The sequence below is a fragment of the Numida meleagris genome, chromosome 1 (assembly GCF_002078875.1).
Source record: "Numida meleagris isolate 19003 breed g44 Domestic line chromosome 1, NumMel1.0, whole genome shotgun sequence".
NCBI lineage: Eukaryota > Metazoa > Chordata > Aves > Galliformes > Numididae > Numida > Numida meleagris.
Genome location: NC_034409.1, coordinates 112,868,729 through 112,886,818, shown reverse-complemented (window position 1 = coordinate 112,886,818; position 18,090 = coordinate 112,868,729). Strand labels below are relative to the sequence as shown.

The 18,090-nt window shown below is 35.0% G+C and overlaps 1 protein-coding gene and 1 long non-coding RNA gene across 15 annotated transcripts in view; one reads left to right on the top strand and one right to left on the bottom strand.

The window, feature by feature from the left end:
- The window catches only part of DMD (dystrophin), a 1,007,484-nt gene that overhangs the window by 571,379 nt on the left and 418,015 nt on the right, over window positions 1-18,090 (bottom strand). For all 14 annotated transcript variants that reach the window (XM_021408144.1, XM_021408061.1, XM_021408111.1 and 11 more), the window contains one exon: window positions 12,101-12,273. In XM_021408144.1, coding sequence (XP_021263819.1) covers window positions 12,101-12,273 — 173 coding nt within the window. The remainder of the gene's footprint in view (window positions 1-12,100; window positions 12,274-18,090) is intronic.
- LOC110404172 lies at window positions 503-5,771 on the top strand. Its single transcript, XR_002442090.1, has 3 exons — window positions 503-759; window positions 1,986-2,068; window positions 2,771-5,771. It is a non-coding gene; the product is annotated as an uncharacterized LOC110404172 (long non-coding RNA).

The window sequence follows — 18,090 nt, the reverse complement described above, 5'->3', positions numbered from 1 at the left end:
ACTACAGTGCTCACCATTAATCACCCTGACGATACGGAAATGCAACATTGTGCTGCTATGAATTGCTGTTCCTTCTGGTTTTTCACTGATCTACCACATTGTCAAAAACTACAGAGCTGACAACACAGATAAACTATATAGTTGTTTGTACTGCAAAACGAAAGAAGATTCTTAAAGGAGTCATATATAAAGTGTGCTTGAACTTGAGGTATCTGTATTGGAGCTTTAAGTTTTCTAACTTCCTTTTCCTGCTCTTAGAATACTGTTTTCTAAAAATAATATTCATTATCAGATGACAGCCAGTTTGCTTAGTAAAATCAGAAATACCTTGTTCCATGATATAAAAGCCTAGATGTAAGCCCCCAGTCATCCCTCCTCTTTTTCTCCCATTTTTTTACGCTGAAATCTAAGGTAAAATAGAAAAAAAAGGAAAGATGAGGGAGCTGAATAAAGTCAGGAGAAAAAGACTCCAGCAGTCAGCGTCCCTGCTACATTCCCGTAGAACACGGGCTTCGGCGGCGCCGCGCCGAGCGCGCGGGCACTGTCATGGCGCCACCTTGCGGGAACGCGGCCCCCAATAGCCCCCCTCGGACACGGCGAGCGGGAAGCAGGAGGGTTAACAGCCTCAACCTCAGGGTTGCCGCTGTCCCTGCAGCAGGAAAGGGTCTCTCACGAGAGGGAAATGCGTCTTGAGTTGTCCCACAGTACCAGGACTTAACGCATGAATTCCGAATACGTACCACTTGAGAAGACGTAACGGTACCTAAACTTAGAAGAGAACAGTCTGGCCTTGAAATACCTAAACATTTTAAAATCGTTTTCAGTCTTCATGACTTTTGAAGGACTTTTTGAAGCTATTTTGAAAACTCTGTTGTTTGGCAAATAATTATATTTGGCTTATTTCTTATTAGTACAAACAAAGAAACTGTCATTATTGTGTCTAAGTGCTCTAATAATGTATATAAAGCTTCTGTTAAACAATGAAGTACGTTAATTGATATTTCAGCTACAATTATTAATAGTTTACAATTAAATGTCTTTCCAACCTAAGTTCCTAAACTATTAAATTCTTGAGCTAATGGGTTCAAATTTTGTATTGTTTCAGGTTGCAGTGACAATTCTAGAAGTTGATATTTAAGACACACTGCTATGGAAACACCTGGATTTTGGCACAAAATTCTGATATAATGAGTGAAATCTGTTTGAATAAATACGAAGTACACATATCCTAGAATTCATTAAAATGTGCTGGTTTTATTATTCTAAACGACTATTGAAAATATGAGGGCATTTTTTTCCTCTTTGAAAAGAGAAATACAAGCATTTCCTTTAACTTTGGGGAATATGTACCACAAATTGTTAATTTTATGGCTGTTGGAAGAATATAAAGAACATTCTTCAGCTACAGTTTTAGTTATCTTTTCAGTAACCAAGCTTCCAGAGAAAACATACAACTCCAGACAGTCAATTTTGTTCTTTAGTGTTTTCTCATTTAGTTTTGGCAAAACTTCTAAAACTGAGTGACTAGTTTTATACAACAACACATACACTGATAGATGTACACATTTATAACTATATACATTATTATGGGTTAGGAAATAAATTTATGGCTAAGAGCCAGACATAGCACCTTATAGTAAAATCTAATAAAAAAATGATAGAAAGCGTCCCTTTCTTGAACACTGATGAAGGAACATGAAACATTTTGGAATATTATTAGCTAGAGCTGCCAATACAGAGCTCACATACTTAAAACAGTATGAGTAAAATGATGAAGGGTAAGAAGGCTTAGAAGGCTATTTCTGAAAAATTGTGTAGTTAGAACTGACATTCACATTTTTAGTGTGTTGAAAAGAAGGTGCCTGCTTTTCTGTAGCACTTTTGAAACATTTTGAAGTTCTGAGAAATTGACAACTTTGTTAAATAAAGTAAGCAGATACCTCAGGACCACAGAACAATAACCTCTGACTATTAATGTATTCTAGAGGTCCATGTCAAGCATGTTCCAGACAGAGACTGCTGGGAAACTTGCAGATGAATGAGTGTGACTTCAGGTATCTTATGAGAGGTATACTAACATCAGAAAGTCTTCATTTCTTTGCAGGGTTTTCCACTGGATGCAGTAATTCCTACTGTGTCAAAATAGTGTTGGGTTTGTTGTTGTTGTATTCCCCTCCCCCTCCCCCCCTCTAAGTATGACAGGTGAAGGGAATAAATAGCTAGGCAATTTGGTGTCTTTGACAAAGTATTTAGAAGTCTGTCTATCACTGTGAGGCAGTTTGCAACATGAATGAACAGATGAGCTTATATAACCTCAGAAAAGCAACCATATTTCACAGGAATTCAGTATTAGAAATGGTTTTGAGTTTGTTACTTTTGTATTTTTTATTATTTTCAATATTTGTTCCTTCTAATTGTGATATTCGTAAAATATGCACAGAGGCATCTTACCTTAATTACTTATAGACATTTAAAAGTAAAAAGATGAAAGACATCAAAACAAACTTTGTAGATTACTTCACAGTTGGCAGCAAATAACGTTATTTCCATACTAAGACACAATAACACAGTTCATTGGAAAGCAAGAAGGAAATGACAGGCTAGGAAAAGAAGACGGTAATCTTACTGAAGTAAGAATACCCCAAACCCAAACTATTCAGTGCCAGAAAGCCATTACTGTCTACTGTGCATCCCAAATCCCCACATGATCCAATTCTTAAACAACTGTTTCTGTTGCTGTTTTTCCTAATTTATTTTTTTTCCCCCCAAGAAGATGCAGTCAGGCTTCCCAGGGGTGCATGGTGGAAGAGTGAGAGACAACAGGCATAAAAATGAGATGCTCAGAGAAGACATAAGAAAAAAAGATTCACCATGAGGACAGTTGAAACATGGAACAAGTTCTTAAGAGAGCCTGCCTGGCCAAAGCCCCAAGCAACCTGTTAGCCAGTGTTGACCCTGCAACACCCAGAATGTTAAACTGGATGACCTTCTGAGGCCTCTTCCAACCTGAATTATTCTGTGATTCTATGACATTAAGGGAATTAAAATCTCCTAGATGTCACCACAGCTAAATCTTACATAATACTTTAATGAGTACCTCAGAACAGATGGAAAACTAAGGAGCAAGGACTAATCACAGAGGGCTAAGTTCCCAGAAGTGATTCTAGTGACTTTCATTATGACTAACAGGCTAAGCATTTTATTTGCTCTTATATACACACAACTTTTATTGGAATATTTTCTATTTTTAACCTAAGAAAATGAGACTTCAGTGACTCTGCTGTCTATCACTTGTTTCCAGCAATAGATTTTCTAGCTTCTTCAGCCAATTTCAAAAAAATCTGACAGGAAAGTATCAGTCTCAAAGGTAACTGTGCTCTTACAGGGTTTTGGAAAAATTGGGTGCTGGGGAGAAGAATGAACTCTCCCTCTCAGAAAACAAACAAACAAACAAACAAACAAGCAGAGAGTCACTGTAGTCCATTTTGTTTGCCATCTTTATTTGAGCCAGTCAGCTAATACACTCATTAATCCAAAATACAGGTATGCTTTTCATAATGTGGGAAGCATATGTGAGTTTTTGTTAATGTTGTCAAACCTTGGCACCCACTTCTTATTAATTTTGCTGCTGCCATACAATACTTGAAGACAAAAGATGATCTGCTCAGAACTATATATTAGACTATATGATAACAACTTATGATGACAACTTATTTTGTCATCATATTGTTCTAATGCATAAAGAACCTCATGGTCTTACTGAAGTTATTACTAACACCCAGTTTTCCACAGTGATATCTTGCATAATTATACAGGAGGACATAAAAATAACTGTCAGACTAATTTTATTTTAGTGTAACTTTTGAAAAAATGTTTTCAAACTCAAGCTATGAACGAATCCATCTTTGACTGGAAAAGCAACTGGACACTGCAGATAATTACAGATCAGATGAAATATCTTAATTTTAAGTCTAATCTAAAAGAAATAATATATTCTATGAAGTAACAAAGAATATATTAGAAAGATCTACTTGCAGAGGTTCAACCATATAACTCCTTTAAAATAATAAACAGAAAACAGACATTTCGCTTACTTTTAGAGAAAATATCTGCAATGCTCTGCTTCACTTTAAAGAGGGAGTTTCTTTTCTATGTTAAATAAAACAGTATTGTCTGTGGATCCCCAAATAAGTAAATTAAAGGCTAATTCAAGTATATGGATTACAAATTTTTCTGGAATGGACTACTCCAGTAATCTGCAGTGTATATAGTGCTATGGAAGTCAATGCAAACACATTTTGTTCAGGTCAATTCTTCTGGATCAAACCAGACGCCGTGAGTGGAATTTATGCAAAAGACCTCATACAAAGACTGGCCCTTCAAGAAAAGGAAATTTGAAATCTGAACAACCGTACTGAATTTCTGACGGTCACCAGGATGGAAGGTTGAATTTCCTAGGTCTTCAAACTATTATTACCAAGGTCTATGACTACCCCAGAATCTCTGCTTTGTACTCAGACCATAATGTGCATCTCCTTCGACTCTTTGAAATATAGAGGTGTGTACAAAACATTCAACAAAAAAAGAAACTCAAAGTGCCTTAGAAGAAGAAAGCAGAATTGATACTTATTAGATGACAGCTACAGTATAAACACAACTGAGAAACAGTATACTGTGACAAAAACTGCCTAAAACAGAAAATTGTAACTTCTGAGTTCTGCTACAGATGTTAAAAGACGGCTCCCTCTACCGTCAAAAAATGCTTTTTCGGGAAGAAATTAAAGGTGGGTGTGCACTGCACCGTGGCAACAAAAGAGCAGCAATTCTTTAAGAAGTATCAAGGGAATTCTGCAAAGGAGCTCACTTTAGAACATCTGTTGTGTTGGACGGAACAAGTTCTTACAACATCATTCCTCATTCAGTGCACAGTTGACCAAATATTCAACTAGCTAAAAATTGCTTGCACATCACAATCTAATGAGTCAATAACAACAGTGAAAGTGTACCATAAGTGCCTGCATTTACAGAAAGTAATAGAAGCCATCACAAGTAAGACATCAGTCCTGAGGATATACTGCACCTCTCTTCGGTTATGCCTACACAGCTGGATGTAGCTAAGAATGAATGAGCTTGTCAGTAGTCTGAGAAGGCTAGACATAAATCAGGGGTATCTGTGAAATTACATAGCTGCACTAACATAGTATTGTCCCTAAAGCAAGTATACCCTGCATTTCAACTGTGTCTGTTAGCTTATGTCACTAACTAGAATGTCCTATTATTTTTGGTATCTGACACAAAACCTCAGGAGAGTTTATATCCAGACAACTCAGAGTCTACTTGCTTCTGGCCATATTTGTCTTCACACATACTTGCATTTGCATAGTTCTAAAGCTCACATATTCATGACTAAGCTGTAACATTTCTAAGACTTTTCAATGAAGTTCTTTATTTTAGTCTGTACAGCAGAAAAAGCCACAACGATTATTTTAGTATGAATGTAATGCATTTTTGTCACTGAGCCTTTTTACAGTAAAGTATGCTAAGTTATGCTAATTGTCAGGCTTAGAGATGGGTGACTAAAAAACATTCAGAATGTTTTTTCAGCTGAAACAATTCATGGACAGAATAAACACAAGCTATTTCAGATGAGATAATCAGACCTACTTAATAAAGGAATTCTGAATTATTTCTTTTCCCCTTCATTCTACTTCACAAATACCTTCAATTCCCATTTCAAGAGTTGCCTGTATTAGGCTCTAAAACCATCTGTATGACAGTGTTTTAATAAACATTTCTTTCTTTCCAAAAGCTGAAGTGTTTTTCATTCTCAAATTTGCTATTTAAACCTTAACAAATAAATTTAACTTGGAGCGATTCCATTTAGAAGATGGCCTTGAATATAACAGCCCATGAAACTGGCATTTTAATAGGTATATATAAGGAAAAAGCATTTTTAAGCTTAGGTTGTAAATTAAATCTTTGTTGTTATCATCTAGCCAACAAAAATATCCCCATATTTTTGAGTTTCTCTACATTACAAATATCAGTACAAAGCCATGTCTAGACTTCCCATAATAAATGCATTTATAAATTATATTATGCTTGTTTCTTGTACAGAGTTTTATACCCGTTTGCAAACAATTAAGGAACCAGTGAAACCTACCTATATGTTATCTTGATGGTGTGATATTGTAGGGGCAAAAAAATGGTACATCTGTTACACTGATTAGATTTTAAGTCAACTACCAATCTCTTCTATAAAGTAAGTACGGTATGGAAATAAATTAACCAATGCTGTCTGAAAGGATCAAGTATTACAAGCTGCTTCAATTTTTTCCTCTTTTGAAATCTACCTAAACCATTTGAGTCACTGTGAAAGCAAGCAAAAAAAGCCTACTTCACATATAACTAAGGTGTAGAAGCTATTTTCAGATTTGCATTTGAAAGGAAATCTCTTCTCTCACAGAGGATGAAATAATCTGTCCTGGTTTTACCTCTCATCTTGAATCCAGAATCAATGGTAAGACTAACAACAAGACATAACCTCAAGAGAAACACAATGAGCAGATATTCTTAGATTATGCAGTCTCCGCTATTTCTGTATTTCCCTCAATATGCCTCTGCCTTCAAGAAGTTGTAGTCCTCCCTGTACTGAAATAAAGCCAGTTAGCACTCATTCTTTTTTATTCTTGTTAAACCTGCATGCCTTTACACTCATCAGTTGCTTGTAGATATTATTCTAAGATTTTATATCATATGCTGAAAAAAAAATCAGATCATGAATAGGTCCTCTGATCTTAATTCAGATTTCTTAGTATCCTATCCATACATTTTCAACTAAAAGAGCACGAAGGTTGGATCTGATTCAGATACCATAGACAAACAAGTTCTCAAGGTTTGTTGGTGTTCAGTTCTGTATGTATAAAGGACACGTGCAGGTTACTTATACTGGAGAAATAGAGATGTTCTCTGTGCATCTTTTTTCTGTCTTGATTCACGCATCAGGTTACCACTCAACTGCATTTATCAGTAATTGTAACGCATGCTGCAGTGTGCTAGAAATCTGACTACAAAATAGTTATTTCTCTGCCAATTGATATAACCTTATGTACAATGCATGATTTTTCATTAGGCCTTATCGAGTTATTATAAGTATCAACAACTAATTTGTAACACAACCCACAAATAGTTGCTAATTGCACTGTCGTCAAAAACATGAAAATTCCCTAGTATAAGACTGTTAACTAGTTCTTTATGGTTTACTTTCCACACTACAAAACTGTTAGCTGTCTGAAACTTTTATAAAATCAACCTGTTCTGGCACCAGTATTACGGATTTGGGATCTTCTCCTGGTCAGAGCACGGCAAATTGCTAAGTGTCCCTGCTTGAGCAGAGGAATTGGAGCAGATGACCTCCAGAGGTCCCTTCCAACCTCAACCATTCTGTGATTGGTATTCCAAAGCTGCTAAAACTACCACACAAAATGTACTTCTGAGATAACAAAGACTGACATTTGGCTCTTTTCATCTTTTCAGAATTAGAAATGCTTTGTAAAGATATCTGGTATCCACTTTCCTACACTCTCTCAGAACATTTAATTTTAATTAGATTTCAGATTAATTAGATGAGCATTTGTCTAGGCTCCAACGTATGCCTTGGAAAATATTTCTTAAATAAGAAAAAAAAGACAAAAATTTCTGCACACTAATAAAATAGATCCTTTAGGACTGTAAGAAAAAAACGTTTAAAAATGTTCAAGGTCTCCAGTATCTGAAAAATCATTTTGCATTTAAATTAAAAACTTTCAGCAATTTGAAAGAATTTTCTTTGCCTTGTGCTCCACTATAGGTATTCTGTAATTCTAAATCTACAGCTATAGAATAATTTAAAGTTATATTCTTGGTCTATTCTTGAAAAGTTTATTGAACTTTATTGATCCAATGACTGTTAGAAAGAAATACTTTTAAAGACCATGTGCTGTTGTTCACAGAATCGAGACTGAGGCATAGACATCCTGAGAACACAATATGCTGACGAGAGAAATAGTCTTCCACAAGTGGGAAGCTGACAAGATACCATGAAGACAATCATTTAGAAATCTGTTTTCTAACATATATATATATATATATATACATATGTATATTGATATATATATATATCAATGATTGCTTGTTGATATCTATTGGAACATGGTGTTGCTTCTTAAATATTCATAATTAATTCAAAAACAATCTGACTAAGGCTGCTGCAAAAGGGGGAGACTCTAGTTAAGTTCTGGTACAGGGATAAGAAAACCTGTAGCATCTAAATGGTTATTCTTATTGGCACTTGAACATACACCTACTTAACAACATTTCAAGTGTATTATCATAACTCAACAAATGGAAAAGACAACATTAAAATTTAGTGTCATGAAGGAACAGGTTGAAGTTACAGATGAAAACAGCTAGGATCACAAAAAAACAAATCATGACACCGCTGCCGTTTTCTGGGGTTTGCTGTGCACTCAGAAAACAAAAAGCAAAGAAACAAATTCCACTTGGAATTGCCCCATACATCTGTCACAAGCACAACTACTTATGTTCTGAAGTTCATTTGTACAGAGAAAATTCACTCATCTCCTGTTAAAGAACCATGACAGATCTAGGCTGTACTCAAAACATTAGTCTGTTGAAAACTAGTGTTCTGAAGAATTTGTACTTTTAAGTATTTCCTGTTAACTTACAGAAACTATAGTATGAACACTTTTTCAGTTACAAGTAATGCATGATGGTACACTCAGTGACAATGTGAAACAACAAGGTTTTCAAAGACTTTAGAAGAACTGGATTCGTAAAGCTATCTGAGTATTTATGGTCACAATGAATTTCTGTAAAATTGGAGCATGCTCTGCTGTAAAACAAACTGAAAATAAGAAATCAAATTATAAGGAGTGCACTATGAAGTACAAAATATCTAGATGTAAATTGGGACTTCTATTGTGAGAAATCTATTTTACACAAAAGGGAGAGGATTTCCAGAATACATTAACATGGTGTTCAGCTGAGCTTCAAATATTTCAATGCTATCTACAATTAATTACTTATTAATAAACAAACCTCTGAAAGAGAAGAGTAATATCCAAAGACAAAGGTATATTTCTTTGCATGAAAATTCTGTTTTTTTGGAGAAGGTAAATAAAACTAATGCAAAGAACATAAGCAATCACTTACTCCATCCCTATTTTCTCTGCCAAATAAACAATCTGTGGTTTAATATAAATTTCTAAGGCTTTTAGTAACATGCAAGATGGCAATGTGCAAACCTTTCTTTCCATTCCACTAAATTTCAAGGTACACCTGATTTAGTAATGACTGCCAAGTCATCACTGCAAATTCCTCAGAACTGACCTTAGACTTTTTTCAAATGTTTGCATAGGGTATCCATGATTTCCAGGTAGCACACCAACACAAAATTCATTTTCAGTTCTGCCTACACCTCATATACAAGTTTAAGCAAAAACAAAACAGTTGTATAGTAATGTTTTTCCACTGACAGATCTATTTGGCATCACTATCAAATGAGGTATTTAGATATTAGATCTTAAAACAACAAAGCATGTATTTTTATCCTTAAATGATAGAGCAGTGCTAACGTAACAGATTAAATCTAACTCTGAATTTCTCCTTGTCTGTCTAACACCAGGATGTTCTGGGTAGCCAATACCAGCCTCTGTTGCTGTAAACATTGGAAATGAGCATATTCCTTATTGCGTTTCATTAAGAGAAGGCATTTTAGCTCCAGTGATGCCTTTTAGAGCAGCAATAACTTTATTTATAAAATACAAACTTAAAATAGGTATTCAACATGAGTGTTTCTATTATTTTCTATGAGATTTAGAGGAAGTTCTCCACTAGTAACTGAGAGGGTAAGGAAAGGTGTTTGATGTTACAGCTATTATAGTGGTAACTGACTTTGAAATTACTTAAATAATAACTTCCATTTTATTACAGCCCTTTGATTTCCTAAATCCAATATTCATAAGTGAACAGTGGTGGTAATTTTATTTTTCCTGGGCTCTTTCAAACATGGAATGTGAACTTTCACTTACACACATTGCCTTGAAAGCAAGAGAGTGCTCCAATAAAACTTCCAAAACTGTCCTAAAAGATCATCATCAGTTATGCATCTCAAAAACACAGCTCTATCCGTGTCTCCATGGAAGATTTACACCGATAGTTTAATCCCTTACAGACACAAACTGCTAGAAGCAAAATGCTGAAGGCAGTATTGTCTTCCTTTATCTCCTCCCAAGCATTCATGTGCAGTACAAATGCACCTCAGAAAACTGCAGAAGCTACAGGGACCATCTCAGAGTTCAAACAAAACCAAGTGAACAGTGACACAGTAATACTGACACTACAAACAAAAGATTTAAAAGAGAGATGTGTGATTCTGGGCAGCAGCCAAACTTATCATCACCTTGAGTTGGTACCAATCATCCTAAAAGAGGATGACACCCCCAGGCAACCTTAGGCTGGAAAAAAAATATGACATTTTATACTTCTCTAGTGCCTTTATCTGATGACTCAAAATACCTGACAAATACTAATTCATTTCACCTCAGAATATTTTCTGCTGCTGGTTAAATAGCACTGTAGCCTAAATAGAGGACAACTGTTAGTGTTGGTGGACCAAGCTTTCAGACAACAGCATTTCTTCAGTGGAAAAAAATGCATAGAGGAAGATCTTAAGATTTCTCAGAGGTTGGTCTTTGAGTTACTGAGACCAATATCTAAGAGTTGGGCCAAATCCACCCCTGGAAAAAGTGCAACACTAAATATCCTGCTTTTACTTTCTGTGTGAGCAGCTCAGCTCCAGACTCTGCTTCTGACTTGTTCTTAATTTTTGTACATGGCATCATGCTAAACAGAAGAATATTTCTTACCATGCTAGAATCAGGCTTATTATTAAAAAAAGTGATATTCATGTTGAATCTCAAAACATTATCAGACCTAGATTTTAAATCTGTTTTGTTGTCCTGAAATTCTGAGACAAAACGAGATGACATGAAGATTACTGAATCATATTTTGGCTATGATTCTCTCTTTTCTTTTTAAACTTTACTCTCCATCTCCAGCAACCTAAATCAAAGCCACTGAATGGCTGACAGCTGAAAGGTCACACCTCTACAGATTTGCAGTGACAGCTGCTGACCAATATTTGTGTGTTCTTTCTTTAAAAATATTACCAAGGTTTGGACTGTAGGACAAGATCAGTGCGCTCTTAGTCCACAGGAAGTATTTTTCTTTCTTCTGGTCACTGCTTACAGGCTTGGATTTGTATCCCTTCCCACTATGCAGTGCAATAATTATCAAGACTGTAGTTAAAGTTGATATTCTACTAAATTTCAAGATGCTCTCTTCTGGAGTAGCATATCAAATTAATATTTTTAATAGCAAGTTATTTGAAGGTTATCTGAAGACATTTGAAACAATGATTTTTTATTTAAGCTAAACTTATTTGTTAACTATTAAATGACATACTAAGAGAAAGTAGTACCACATGTAGGAGATCACAGTTTTATTTATTATCCTTTTAATGCCTTTCTATATTTCTTTTCATTGCCTTGCCTTATAATGGCTAATATACAAGGAGTCTTATAAAAAAGATGACACTGGATTTAGAGCTGCGAACAATACTAACCATGCTCCTTAAACATATAGTTAGAATTGCTCCTAAAATTGGTAAATCCTCTACAGTTACAAGGGATTTTACTCAGTTACATCCATCACGGGTTAAGGTTTCTATATCAATAGTATAAAGAAAAACTGTCTAATACTTTCTCAGGTAAAGGTATGATATTTTTAGTGACACAAATATATATGCAATACCATCCCAGGTTTTGGAACAACACAAGTGACAGTTGGTCAACATTTTCAATTTTACAAAAAAACTTACATGAATTGCAATTTTCTATATATTTTTTTTATGCTTAATTAGAAGAAAGTGTAGTTTGTGACTTCACAAAGGTATTTCCACAAAGCAAAGAGTATCACCAACAATAAACCAAATACCAACAGATGTCATCAGAAATAAGAATTTTTTAAATTTACTTACGCCTGTCGGTCTCTGTACATCTTGTTAACTTTCTCCCATTGGGAATTAAGCTGAGTCAGCTTGTCTTGTATATTCGCAGTTTCCCTCGGTGTAGCACTTTGCAAAGCCGGTGTCTTCTTGCTGTGAATAATGTCTAAATGACCCTGGAGTTTCCCCAGGCGATCTTTAATGTTCTGTAATTTCAAGATTTTTAAAAGAAAAACAAAATATCAGCTGTAAAAAATATTGTTCATAAGCAAAAGAACGACAGGAAAATATAAAAATGTTAGTGTCTAGGCTATTGTTACAATACAACTAGGTAATAATGACTGAATACCCATCCTTTCTTTGAAGACATAATTAACTACAGACGAGAAAAGTGATGGCTGGAGGAGAAGCAAAGCTCTGTTAATATAGTCACTCATTAATTCCCCTGTGCCAAGGTTACAACAGTTTTAACCCCATTTCTTCTTAAGAAAGTGGAACAAAGTCCCATCTTACAGGCCCATGTTTGAGAATGTTCTTTAATTATTTGACATTTAGGCTCCTCTTTCATACTTCAGCACACATTACACAGATATCAAAGTTACAGCATGAGAAAAATAGCTTATTGGACATTGGTCTTTTTGTCTTTCTCCGTACATTTACAACTCAGCATTTGTCTTTCTTTACTTAGCCCTTTATGCCTAGCAACACTCAATTCTTTCCATTTTGGAGAAATACAAACTAGTTAACAGTATCTCTACTTAACTGCACAACACAGGCTGTCAAAAAAAAAAAGAACTGAATTTACTCTGGGGCCTAAAATCTTTAAAATGTGTGAAGGAATTTGAATCTTTGCACTTAGTCAATAGTCATTAATTATGCAACTACTAATCCATTCAGTCTCATGACTGAATTACGCAGATTTCCTTTCTTTCCCTTTGTAAAGCAATATGTAAATATACTGTGTATTTATGTTTTGTGAAGGAGGCAGGGTTGAGCTTCTTATGTTAAATCCTTCAGAATCATTTGAATGACCAAATTTGTTGAAAAACCCAATGCTGAGCAAAAATATCATCATAAACTGCGTGCTGACTTCACTAGAAAAGCTTTAAATGCCACAAAAAGTCATTAGCAGAGACTTTCTCCTTGTAAATCCAATTTACAAGCCAATGAAAACCTTGAACGGAGGACTTCAAGATACATTTCAGTCTACAATCCAAACAAGCACAGTTTAGTACTGCTCTGATTTTCTTCTTCTTTACCAGAAAGAGGACACAGATGTATTTCGGATCAATTGAAAACCTCTATGTACATAAGCTTACCTTTCAGGCTCACATTATGGACACTAAAACCAGAGAAATAAGTTCTAGTATGGGAGGAAAAAACGTGCCTTTAATACAACTAACTTGTTCAGCTGTTATGTTTTTACAATACTAGACTCCTCATAACATACAACATATAAAGCATTACTAGAGAGGGAACATAAGCAACACAAATGCTTCTGAAATGCACATTCATCCTTCTTGCTTTAAAATTTTCATTTCTAGATAACTTGTTCAATGTCATTTGCTCATCTACTCTGAAGGAAAAACAAAACCATTTACACATCAACACAGCACAAAAAAGATGAAATAGAGGTTTGAACCAGCAAACTCACACTGATTGGAATAATCTGAACTATGCAAGCTGAAGTCCAGAGCGTATTATTGTCATAGAGAAAAAATGGTCAGTTTTGCAATAGGCTGATTTATTTCTATTTATAATGTTCTGAAGGCTAAAAAACTTACAATTGAAATGCTTTCAAAAGGTTCTTATATCTCCTCTTATAGAGTGTCTATCAATCACAAATTTTAACAATTTAAATGTTATTTAAATTTCTGACATAGGAAATATGTCGTGGACCAAGAAATCTATCTTACACTATTGATCGTACACATATCTATTTATTTATAAATTTTAAGTGATAAATATATATGAATATATATAAATATTTTATATGCATGCAAATATGAATATTTATAAAGTGATATTCAAAGTAAACATTTGGAAAAAAAAGCTTAAGATCCTACATATTGAAGATGTGGTGAAATTTTGAAATGTCAGTGTTTACATGTCCTGACCTCTCACTTCTCTCTACTCTACAGCTCAGAAACCATACTCTTGAGCAAATACCAACAAAACCAGCCTGTGGAGCATATTGAGGTTCTGTAACTATACTGTGTATGTATAATATGTTCATTGCTGGGATCTGTGGGAGACCTTAGAAAGCTGCAAGGTGTTAATCTTTAATAGAGATTATGAAAACAATGATTTAGTGGAGGAGATCTTAAAATTGGGCATTGATTTTATTGTGATGGTAGAAAGCATAAACAGCACAAAAATGTAAGTGTGCCAGATTTTGTGGCTGTAGGAAATTATACTTAATAACAATGTATTTAGTGATACTTTTTGGTTGAACTTGCAATGCTGTGTTGGTGTGTTTTCCACAATCCATGTTTCCTAGAATGGAATAAATCCATTTATTGAAATCTGTACAAACAAAACAGCATTTGTACACTTCAGAATTGATAAGTGGTAAATCCCTGAATGTTCAGAATGAGTATGGAGAGGCATGTTCAGTATGACTATGGAGAGGCATGTAATTTCTAATTTATAAGGCAGATCTTTGCTTTTGTTTAGAGTAGAGCTGTTACAGACAAATAAAGATAATACAGCTGACCTTCTTATAAAAGAAATCCACAACTGAATGGCATAAGAGTGAAGAAAAGAAATGAGATCGTGTATATTTGTGTCTGCACAAACCCAAGTATTTCACACATATACTCCATCTATCATTCATGTTCAAGACAATAGCTCCAAGCAGTTAGTTATCAAAAATGCCTTGGGAGACTTTGTAACATGGTTAACAGAAGTGCACAAAGCTTAATTTTTTAAGAGAAAAAGGATTATATAGAAAATCATTAGCAGCTGAAGTGACAGTAGCCTTTGGGGAATTATCCATCTCATTGCTCTCAAAAACAGGTATCTGAGTGCGAGGGACTTGAAATCCAGTTCATTTTCACAACTTAGAATTTGCCTTTATCTGACAGGTAAAGACAAAGCTTTAAAATTACCCAAATAGTAGATTTCTTATAATTCATCATGGTTTTTGTACCAACACCAAAACCATTAACAAAACAGTTGTTAGTAATCACAAATAACTAGAAATATTCCAGGAATTACTTTTAATTTTAAAATCTGTATGTACTACAACTTGCCCCATCTGGAGTACTGCATCCAGGCCTGGAGCCCCCAGCACAAGAAAGATGTGGAGCTCTTGGAAAGAGTTCAGAGGAGGGCCACCAAAATGATCAGAGGGCTGGAGCACCCCTCCTATGAGGAAAGGTTGAGGGAACTGGGCTTGTTTAGTTTGGAGAAGAGAAGGCTCCGGGGAGACCTCATTGTGGCCTTCCAGAACTTGAAGGGAGCGTATAAACAGGAAGGGGAACGATTGTTCACGAGAGTGGATAGCAATAGGACAAGGGTGAATGGTTTTAAACTGAGACAGGGGAGATTTAGGTTGGATATTAGGAGGAAGTTTTTCACACAGAGGGTGGTGACGCACTGGAACAGGTTGCCCAGGGAGGTTGTGGATGCCCCGTCCCTGAAGGTATTCAAGGCCAGACTGGATGTGGCTCTGGGCAGCCTGGTCTAGTGGTTGGCGACCCTGCACTCAGCAGGGGGCTTGAAATTCGATGACCTTTGAGGTCCTTTTCAACCCAGGCCATTCTATGATTCTATGATTCTATGGTATGGGTATTATTGTTTTAATAAACTAAATTGAAATGAGATTATGTAGGTATTTTGCATGTCATAATCACTGAAGTGTAATGTTTATAATAAATTCTCTGTAGAACCCGAAATAAGCCACTTTAGAAATCTGTGCAAAACAAAAACAAGTGCTCTGTCAGTAGATGAAGGGTAATAACTACCATACAAAGGCAAAAGAAGAGTAATATATATATATATATATCAGCATGAAAATATCTATATTTAAGAAAGTAGAGCAACAAACATCCTAATTTTTAACTCTAAGTAAAGAGCTGGCTGGAAATACACAAGAGAATGAGCTAGAACTATTAGAATGATTATGCAAGGAGTTACACATATAAGAAATCTCTTTCTCAAAGAACCAGATGGCTTTCCATATTAAAACTATTATATAATTGAAAAAATATTATAGCTAAATGTAGAATCATATTTTACAGTGTTCCTACTAAAATTAAGAAGATTAAATAAAAACAACCCAACAGCCTGATTAATATGGGCTTTACTGCAATTTTGCAACATTAACTATGTAGAGTAAGTAGCCTCAGAAAATCAGTTTTGATTTCACAGATCATATAGTTTTTTAATGAGGTTAGGCATGACTATGCTGAGACTATAACAGCAATTCTTAACATGAAAGACTACTAAACACTTTCTCGCATACAGATATAAATGCAAATATAATGACTCAAATTCCTAATAGGCAGTTGCATGTCATCTTCATGTTCGGCACTCAAGTTCTGCATGCACCCGAGCTCCCCTGGGTTGGCCCTGCATTCCTACCAAGTCTCAATCACTGGTTCAAGCCATGACTTAGCATTTCCTCTACAGCTGTACTGTGAAAACAACAAATCTTTCACTCAAATTGAAATGAAACAAATCACCATCAATAGTAGGCAAAAATACCATAATGTTTCTGCTTGTAACAAAATCTGCCTTATTGAGAGCATCTCATTAAGTCCAATGTATTAATCCTTCAATCTATGAACTGGCATTTCCCATAAGATCACGTGGAGCTCCATCTCTGACAGAACTGTACTATTCAAACTGTTTTTTAAATAGTGTAAATACAGTGGTGAACAAGTATGTATGTATGTATTAGGACATTCATAACAGAGCTTATAATAGGGTAATAGAAATATTGAAGCCCCTGACTTTAGGAGATAGAAAGTCTGGGTTTCTCTGTTTCTACCACTTACTCATACTTTCAATGAAGCAAATGTTCCTAGAGGCTGATTTCTGTGGCCAAAATCATTAAAATTTACTAAATATTAGAGGTAATAAGATTTTGGCTACGCATATTCATATTTTATTATTTTACATCTCTTTGATATAAAAAGTGAGTGTTAGAACTGTCTTTGTAATTAATAAAATGATTTTTTTTCGTTTGTATTTGATATTTATCATATTGGATCACAGAACTAACTAGATTGATTTCAAGCAATCAGATTGAAGTCTTAATATACACATTTACTTTGGAGAAAAATGTTCAAAGCGGTTAACACTGAAAGATTCCTGTAAATAAACTTATTTTTCCTTCTAAGGATTAATTAAAATGGATCATTTGTGAATAGGAGTGAAAAAAACCCTTACAAACTCAGTTTTAAAACACAGAGCTATTCATGACAGCTTTGTAATTTGATTCATGCAAATCTGCCAGGGATAAAAATCAACCACAATTTAATTTCAAACCTTTCCCAACCAGCTGCTGAACAATTTATGCACTACTTTTCTATTTTTACTGCAGGATAATGACAATGATGAATGCTTTTACTTGGAAATAAATATTCATTAAGCAGGCTCAGATCAAAACTATACCCTTGCAAAAGCCCACAAATGTGTAAGATCCATTTACCTCTTTTGAGAGATTTATTTGGAAGATGGAAATGTGCCCACAAATGCATCTCGTAACAATTTAATAGCTCAGTTAAATTAAACCTATGGCAATACTTACTTCTAACCTCAGTAATCAATATTATTAAAGTTGGTGTCAACTCTAATAGCAGCAAACATATGTGGGTGAAGAACAGATTAGTTATGGATGTAAATCAGATAAAGATGGTCCAAATGTCAATAGGAAGTCAACTGCCAGTAAACTACTTGATGTAGGTCACTGTATTTCCAGCCCATTTAGTAATGAATATAACGAGTTTACAGACATGGACCAAGTGGTAGTTCATTAGCTATGATTTACATTTTCTGTGCCTTTTTTTTGGTGT